This window comes from Mauremys reevesii, linkage group 5, assembly GCF_016161935.1.
Source record: "Mauremys reevesii isolate NIE-2019 linkage group 5, ASM1616193v1, whole genome shotgun sequence".
Lineage (NCBI taxonomy): Eukaryota > Metazoa > Chordata > Testudines > Geoemydidae > Mauremys > Mauremys reevesii.
The window spans coordinates 117,442,990-117,452,238 of NC_052627.1; the positions used below are offsets into that span (position 1 = coordinate 117,442,990).

Below are 9,249 nucleotides of genomic sequence, written 5' to 3' on the forward strand. Positions count from 1 at the left end.
TTAATTAAAATATAGACTTGAAAATGTTCGCTTTAAATCCACAGAGTTTTTCTGGGGTAAACGTTTTGCAATATCAATTTCCATTTAAAACAGCGATGGACAGTGAAGAAGAATAAAAACAATTCTAATGATTGCCAATGTTTTATGCTAGGCGTCTCTCTGAACCCTGCAGCCTGTTCTTGTCAAACAGTGCAGTGACAAATCTCCCAATGTAAAGAAACTAGAGGGGTGGTGGTGGTGTTACTTGCAAGTACAAACTCTTAATAATGTAATGCAAATCAACGGCCAGATACGCAAATACAGCCTAAGTAAGCAAGTTTTTCCTTATACGAATTCACGTGTTGTACCTTTTAATATTTTACTACGAGAATAGCTTCAAATACAGTGTATGAAAAAAATCTGTTTATTGATGTAATCAGCATGTTTTAAAAAAAAACAAACTAATGCCAAAACCACATTTTTTAAAAAATCGGATCGATCATGTAGGCCTGCCTTCAACAAAAGAATACGGAGTGGAATCAGAAGTATAGTCATCATCTCATACATTAGTGAAAAGAAAAGCCATGTGGCCAGTGGCAGGTGGTTAAGTAGCTCGATGGATTACAATCTACTCTGATATGATTGTTGTGAATCATAATTTACTCCAGTCGGGAATACTGAGCGATTGGTGAAATTGTACATAACGAGGGAAATCACCTGGCTGGCTGCCTCTCTTCTTCCATCTAAACCTGTGTCTCCAACGTAATCAAAGCAACTATTGCGAAATTATAACACATGTTGCATAGGCAATAAATAATCCCACCCCCCAACAATCATGTCTTTTTCACACTAAATAGCCAATGTCAATTCCGATTTGAGTTCTTCACAGCTGGAGTTTTTTTTATTATCGACTGCCTTCCAAAATCTCTTCGCCTCAAACTCCCCGCTACCCTCCTCTGTAACCGAGAACAATATTTTAGCCTAATTCCCACCAACGTGGCAGGAGATTTTCATACAAGTGTTCAGCTGCCACGCAAATGAAAACTGGTGACGATCTCTTTGAGCTAATAAAGGGAGTTCACAAGTATTGAAATAGGGGCTACCATAAATAGTTCGCTAAACTCTAATGGAAAAGAACAATACGAAAAGTTAGCATTGTCTCCTGAACCGGATTGTCTCTTGGGTGGATTCATCTTGATGCTGCTAGTGTTCTTAATTCATCTGGGGAAAATGGCTCAGAGGGTTATGGTTTAGGCTGGACAGAGCAAACTATCGAAAAGTTATAGCCAAGAACAAGGCATTCCTCCCGGTTTTGTATCATAGACTACTCTCCATTATTATTTGATCTCATAACAAGAAATAAGAGTAGCTTGTCGGAAATATAATTTAAGGTCATAAATAAGAGTGAACACTCGCTTGCTTTACAGAGGAAAAGGCCACACATAGATACTCCAAAACACACCCCGGATCTGTGCTGCCTACACAGCCATATAGTGCTCCGAGCTGGTAGATTAAATTACATCTGATTACACCATAATATACAGGATCAAAGCTTGACCTTTCCCCAAAACTGAATTTACCAAAGTCTTTCCCTCCCACCCCTTTTTAAAATCCAGAACATCGGGAATCCTGGAATCCCAGCCTTCAGGAATGATATTCATTTTAGCAGTGGAGAGAGAGAGAAAAAAAGAAAGAAAGAAAACAGCTCTTAAAGGGGGAAATAGTCTAGGCATGCATAATACTTGATATAATATCACATTACAGTTTAGCTTGTGTAACTAAAGCTACAATTTCCTAGGCTGTGGCCATTTGATCTGTTTTAATTGCCCCGTGCCAACGATTCATCAATTACACAAAACTAGCGAGAATCTCAGCTTCCCGTATGAAACCGTAAAGCTGCGCTGCGTTTTCTTTAGATTCGTCAAGAGACCAAAACAAGTGGTAAACAGACCCTTTGGTCGTCATCGGGTGTTAAAATACAGTATTTTTAAAATGTTTTTAACCGACTGTTCTAAAGGGGAAGGAATTGTACCTCTGAAAAGAATTGTTATTGAGTGAAGTAGTTGAAAGGTTTTCTGCGGAATTTTTTAAAATAAAAAAAAATTTAGAACTAGTCAGCAGGTATTTTATCATACACTTTCGACATTTCTTAACAAAGAAGATCATTAAAATATGGAAAATAAAAATGATCTTTACTTATTAAACAGGCAATATCAAGATTGTGAAGAAATTGCTGGGGACTGGGTAGCGGGCACCAGGTAAATGCCTGGAAATAGCCAGATCAAAATTAAAAAGTAATGGGTTTTTAAAGAATACAATAATACAGCCGAGTGACCAAAGAAGGGCAGAGCCAGCCTCCTGTACCTGCTAATGTGGGTGTGCCTAATTGATGGACTATGTCCTTCTTACAACTTACTGTAACCAAAGAGCCTTCCAACTTCCCAAACACTTGACTCTTTCGTCTAAACCTTGTAGTTTTATGAAATGTCGCAAGACGATTCTGGGATAGATTCTGAAGCCCTTTCTCAACCTTCATTCATCTTCCATCCCAGTAAGATCGCAGGATTCAACCCAAAAGGAAGGTGTGTGTCCGTCCCTCCTCTTCCCCCCCCCCCATGTATTAAATTGTGCCATTGTCATCGCAGAATTTGTAACGTTCTTTACATTCTTCTCATGCTCAGCGAAGACTACACGTTAGGATTCGCTAAAAAGAGCACGTAGGGCGAGGGAACCGGAAGTCTATTTAACAAATCGAACCGTCGGGGTTATTATTTCTGATGTCTAAATCTACGATTTTTAAACGGATCATTTGCAAGGTGGTGTGGAAAGACTCTGTTCCACATAACTGTGTTTTCTTTGGGCACGTGACAGGCATAGACATCCTGCTGACAGACCCTGTGTTGACTGTTTTCCTTCTCCTGCGTTTATAGTTACCCCCAAAGTATGTTTATTGCACGTTTTTAAATTCAAAAGCATAAAATCAAGAAATGTATAAGTCGAAATGAGAAGTTTGGAGGAAGAGGGAGGAGAATGGGGCTGAAAAGGAGGAGGGGGAAAGTGGGGCAGAGCCGGGGAAAAGGTCCTTGCAAAGATGGATTCTCAAACGAGTCCTGTCATTTGCGATCTCAGAAACGGGACTGAGGCGGCAGGGAAGGTGGCCAGGGGGTAGCTGACAGCGTTAGAAAACCCCACCAGAGGAGGAGACATGTGAGGCAAGGTGAAGCCTAAAGCACTTGCAGGCGAGTTTTCGTGGTACAAAATGGGCACCCTTACTATCCTTTGAGCAGAGTGGGAGACGTTGGCCGCTTCCAGATCCGCAGCCAGTTGTCTTTTCCACTTATTCCTGCGGTTCTGGAACCAGATCTTCACCTGGGTCTCGGTGAGGTGCAAGGAGGCCGCCAGGCCGGCCCTCTCCGAGCTGCTCAAGTAGCGCTTCATGTCGAAGGTGGACTCCAGCTGGAAGACCTGACTCCGGCTGAAGACCGTGCGGGTCTTCTTCTTGCGGCCCGCGGCTCTCTGCTCAGCGGAGTCCGGCTCCTCGGCTTTGTCATCCTCCTCCCTGCTGTTGCTGCCGCAAGCAAACTCCTCTCTCCGCTCTGCCGAGCCCAGCTCCTCTGCCTGTTTCCTGCAGCCCCCTGGCCTCCCCGCTGATGCCTCCTCGGAGATCTCGGGAGAGTCTCGGTCACTGGCTGATGGAGAGAGAGAGAGAGGAACAAGGGTTGTTTCTTCCGTAGCCAGACACAGGCGCACACACACACATACACCCCGTGCCTGGCTCTCCAGACTCATCGCTCGGGTATTAATTATGTAGTACATACAGTACAATAGAATATTTATCATGTTCATATATTTAAAAGATTCCCAGACAGATTTGCACATACAAATGAACTCTAATTACCACTGAGGGATGGGACACACAGCAGCAAATAAAGCAAACACGGAGAGCTGAGCATGTGGTGTCACAGCGCAGCTGATTTCTTGCGCTCCCTCTTATTCCTATTTCCACGTCCACCCCTATTTCGCCAGATGAATATTACAGGGAATCATCCTTCGCAGCACATGACACGGATAAATATTTTCCCTTCAGAAAGGATCATTGTCCAGACCAATAAGCACTCAGCTACACAACTAAAAATCATTAGGTTAAGAAATGATGCCAACAGTAACCCTTAGTAAAATAAATTACAGATATGTCTATCACTGGCTGAAATTACAGATATTCCTATCAAAGAAATGAAGGGGGCTCAATATGCGTTAAGGCAGAGGACTATTCCCCCCCCCAGTTTGGAGCTTGACTGGTTATTTCGTATTTCGAAACTGAATGCATTAGACAGAATGTAATAACGGAACTCCTAAAGCTGCCTTCTAAAAATTGTTCAGGTTGGAATGAAAATCTTAGACTATCCAATGGCTTCAGGTTTTTGTTTGTTTGGTTGGTTGGTTGGTTGGTTGGTTTTTTTAAGATCTGTTTACAGAAAAGAAAAGGGTTTACGTTGGCTGCTTTCCGGTGTAATTTTTACAAGAGTCTGGCCATGTAGGAAATAACACACCTTTGGTAAAAAAGGGACCTGCTAGGATGTACAAACACATCTTTCACGTAAGTCACAGTCATGGAAACCCTAGCATATAACCTTCCCCTCTGTAGTCCAGAGGCGTGTGCTAAGTAACAGTTTTTTTTTCAGCAGAACAGCTGACTCCAGCCTGCAAACTTTTTCAGATGTTAGTTTCTGCACTAGAATTTAAATGTCTGCTCCAATGCTATGTGGCACATTCAAAACACGACGGTGCAGGCCTTAGGTACTAGGGGATTCCTTTTACAGAATAATCGCGATTTTATTTCTTCTCCAGATTATTCTATTTTTTAAAATATGGATTTTTTTGAAACCAGCCCACAGGATTGACGCTCAACGCGCGCGCGCGTGTGTGTAGTGAGGGGGGGGGATTGACATTTGAATGATAATTTATAATTTTTCTGAGAATTGTTCTGGGCAGATCTGGTTAGAAACAATGAGCCAGTGCGAGAGAAGGGATTTTAAGAAGAGAGGAGTTGGATCTCTTGCTTCCGAGTGCTATTTTGCCATTCATTCCATTCTCTCTTTTTGTGCCTGAGGGAAGAGTGTAGACTCCCATTGGAAATCCATTTCTTAGGGTGATTGTGCAAAAATTCCAATGCAGGGGAGAAATGTACATGACATTATCTGGGAACTAAAACCCCTCTGGTCCTCTAGTATAGGTCTGACACATAAATACACAGTGCAGCCTGCACTGAAAACTGCTCCCTCTCTCTCTGCATGGAGACAGGTACACCCAGAGATGGCTACAGAGCTGCCTTTTGCTCTAACCGAGTAAAGAGCATTTTGGACCCCAGTGGGCTGCTCAAGAAACAACAAGTACAGAACCGCAAGGAAACTTACTGTCTGGACTGGTGCATCCTATAAAACTAGCATGAGCTCTTCTGTACCACTCCATTGTACTTTCCCTGAGAGGGTAGCTCTGTGAACTGAACCCAAAAGGAGAGACTTGGCAGCAGACCTGCGCGCAATGGCTGCCGGCTATTCCGCTGTGCGATCGCGTCTCTTTGTGGCCATCCTCCGTGCTCTCCTGTGTCCTCTCCCCTCGGCTCTCTTTCCCCTCGGTCCCCAGCAAATTCTCGATAAAAAAAGACGAGACCCTGGCGGAGGCGGAATTGGTGGTGTCGGTGGCTTCGTCCGGCATAATGGGTCCAGCTCGCAGGGTCAGAGCAGTGGGGGCTGGGAATGCTCGCTGGCTAGATCGCTAGTCAGTTTCCAAGGCGAAAGGGATCTTTCGCTCTGTACGAGCAAACGCCTCCTTTCTCTGCGGAACCCGATGGATGCTCTCCCGGTATAAAAGGATTTTTTTTCCTGGAGTAATCATTTCAGATCGCTGTTTGCCATCATTTCCTGCCAGCTAGGAGAGGTGGTGGGGGGGGGCATCCGAGGCGCCAGATTCTGCGCGAAAACGCTAATCACGAAATAAAAATGTCATGCAAGTTAAACGTTTTACAAGCGAGGAGCAATTCTCCGATTGGACGAGCAGCAGGGCAAATGAGATTAGTCCGGGGAAAGCAGGGCAATTACTTGCAATGAGTTCAGTGGTGCTGGGGTCTGGGCTGGCTGTGTGTGTGAGTGCGCGCTGCCTTGGGGGCTTGGAGAAGCCTTGTCACTCACAGGCGTTTTATTTAGGTCAATTAGGGAGCAAATCAAAACGCAGAGAGCGGGAATGCCAGGCTCCCACTCATGGGTAAGAGGGATGGTCAGGCCTGCATCCCGAACCTCCCATTGGCTAGATTGGGCTCAGAGGGCAGCCCAGCCAACCAATTCCCGCCCATGTATTGTAATAATAAGAATAATAAATAATTGGTGGGTGAGAGGAAGTTAACAAGGACCCTCTCCTTGAAACATCCCCCTTTAACCTCCTCCGTCCTCTTCCAGGTTCTTTCACTCCGGAGGGATCCCCCGGAATCAGTTGGGGGGTTGTTATTTCTTAGCAGCTTTTCCTCTCTTTCCGGGTTGAACCCAGGATGGCTGTGAATTGCTCAGAGCTCCCGCTCTCGTTCATTTGAACAGGAGGGGGTGGGGAGAGGAAGGATCTCCCGCCCCTTTATTTATCCTAGTGTGGGTTCAGATGCTAACCCCTTTATCAATACAACAGGAAGTGTCTGTTTCAAACATGTCTGCCCCGGACAGGTCCCGCCGCAAGCCACCCTGGCTGCTGGGGGGATCAGGAGGCAGTAGGCTGACCCACACCTGGAATGAAAGGCCGGACAGTCCTGTGAGCATGGCCTGGGGTGGGATGTGGCCTGCAGGCGCTAATCCCTCTCCCCCACCTCTCAGGGCCATGCTTCTTTCGGTGCATGTGCTGGTTGGTTTCTGTATTTTTTAACCTTGACTCGATTTTAAATGGCAGCCATTCAACGTGGCGGAGCCCGGGGCTCCGAGCGACCCGAGCTGCCTAGCCGTGGTCGCCTGCTTCAGCTTGTGAGGGTAGTTCAAGGTGAGCTCTTCGCCATGGCCCGAGGCGCGGGGCTGCTGCCGCTGCCTGGCCAAAGCGCGCTTGTGGGAAGCCCCAGTGCTGCGGGAAGCGAGGCCAGCTGGGTTTCCAGCAGCGCCAGCCTCTCCGAGCGCTTAAGCACATCTATTAAACTGAGAGATGCGAGGCGATGTCCCTCCTAGCAAAAAACCGACCGCTCCTGACATTGAGCGCTACACGATTCGGCGAGGGTGGAATTCCCCATCCAGTACAGACAGCAGTGCGCGTGTGTGTCGTTCAGCTGCCGCTTTGACATAAATATCTCGGTGTCTTTTCCACTACAGGGAAAGGGAACTTGCTGCTGTTCGCTGGTAGGTGTTAGTTCCTTCACGCCTCTCTCCTTCGGACTGGGTGGGCCAAGTTTTCAGAGAGACCAAGACGAGACTTCAGACCTAAGATCCTGGAGCTTTAGGTAAGTAAACAGACACCATGCAGGGTGCACACGTGAATAACCCACTGGCACAACCCTGTTGTGCACGAGGCGGTTTAATGCAAGCTGCTGATATTGACCAGAGGGCCAGATGCCCCTTCTTAACTAACCTATGGACACCATAAAAAAATTGGTAGTTGTGTTGTGAAATAACAATGTAGAGAGGGGTCTAAGATCATCGCTCCTTTACTTGCCAAGACTGTCCTTTTCATATTTGATGAGCCCTCTTACTTTAAGTTTGCAGCAAACTGGGCAGGCAATGATTTTTAAAGCCCCTCCTCCTCACCCCAGACCTCTAGTACCTTGAAAACATCTACTGAATTTCACCACTTGGCACAGCTATTTAATACATGGCAGGAGTTTTGAGACATCTACCACTGTTTAGAGAGAGAGGTCGTAGAATCTGATGTAATTTGGGAGCATATACTGTTCCTAACCCTGATCCTCATTGTCCCGTTGCCTTCATTGCGGGATATTCGCCTGAGGAAAACGGAGGATTTAGCCCGTTGCGTTAGATTTTATGGAGCTTTTTCTGTTTGGAGAAGACACAGTTAGGGGAAAGTCCTTTATGCGTCAGACTCTGATATTTTCAGCTGTTTCCATAAAATCCCAACATAATTCGAAACTATACAGTGCTTACATGGAAACTGCTTCAAAGCTCATGTGGGGCCGGGCTGGGAATACTGGGAAATGCTGGGAATACTGGGAAATTATGAGCAGGAGTCAAATACATTCACCATCTATTTTACAACAATTATACTTATAAAATCACCATTATTCATGTTTTGTGTGACATCTGCATGTGTTTAGTTTACTGGATATTTCATTTTTTCCATATATAGTTCCTAGAAGTGTGTGTATTTATCTATATGTTTTATGCATATATAAAGCTTTGTATATATTATATTGTATTTATTAACACATGCACCTATAAGATGTGTGCGAATGTTGTATATATGTATGTATATACCTAAACACATATTATACTGTATATGTACATACAATATCAACAACTACATACACACTACGGAATTATATATTGCATATATATGGAAAGAGAAAGTGCGAAAGAGAAAATTTACTGGATATTTCATTATATATATTCATCAATTTCTACATATATAATATATGAATAATGTAATATGCTAGATGTGTGTGTTTGTTTCTAGAATAAACTACGGAATTTGGACACTGGTTTACATTCTTCCATTATTAGATAATCGTTACATAATAGCGCTTACGAGGAAGATAAATCTCTTCACGAAATTACTTGTATTTGTTACTTCTCACGTTGATTTTCTAATCATATGTCAGATGTCGTTTGAACTTGTCCAATGACTCACTGAAAGCTTCTGTTATTCTACAGATGGGTTCAGACATCAAAATTACATGGCATGCAAAATTCTTCTTACCTAATCACATAAATTCTCATTTAAGCGCAGGATGCATTATTTGAACAGGAATCATGCGTGTGTTGTTCACCTGTTGGACTTTCTACCTGAAGTGCTGGTTCCTATTTTCAGATTTATCTTAAAGGCGAATGAATTTCGCGGTGTCCTGAGCGAATTCGGATTTTTGCCCTGTGCTCTTCCAAATCTAGCTAGCACACTAACTCTCACATTTTGCCAGTTCCAAGACAAACCTTTTCGAGACCATACCTAACAATAAAGGTTTAGAACTGCCGCTGCCCTAAATATATAAGAAGCACATGGGGAGTAAACAGCTGACAATATTAAAGGTCGAAAAGTACTTTAAAGTGTTTTACCTGTAGAACAGATTATCGAGTAAAT

At 44.2% G+C, this 9,249-nt stretch overlaps 1 protein-coding gene across 1 annotated transcript; it reads right to left on the reverse strand.

Annotated features, from left to right (window-relative positions):
- Positions 1-475: 475 nt before the first annotated feature.
- On the reverse strand, positions 476-6,009 carry HMX1 (H6 family homeobox 1). Its single transcript, XM_039541349.1, has 2 exons — positions 5,394-6,009; positions 476-3,668 (listed from the first exon to the last, which is right to left on the reverse strand). The coding sequence occupies exons 1-2, from the start codon at positions 5,692-5,694 to the stop codon at positions 3,079-3,081; spliced, it is 891 nt and encodes a 296-aa protein (XP_039397283.1). The 5' UTR covers positions 5,695-6,009; the 3' UTR covers positions 476-3,078.
- Positions 6,010-9,249: the final 3,240 nt, after the last annotated feature.

Excerpts from the sequence above, each read along its gene's own strand:
- HMX1 (XM_039541349.1), bottom strand. The coding sequence starts at position 5,694 with ATGCCGGACGAAGCCACCGACACCACCAATTCCGCCTCCGCCAGGGTC. Across the intron at positions 3,669-5,393 it reads AGGATGCACCAGTCCAGACA|CCAGTGACCGAGACTCTCCC; the intron begins GTAAGTTTCCTT and ends TCTCTCCATCAG.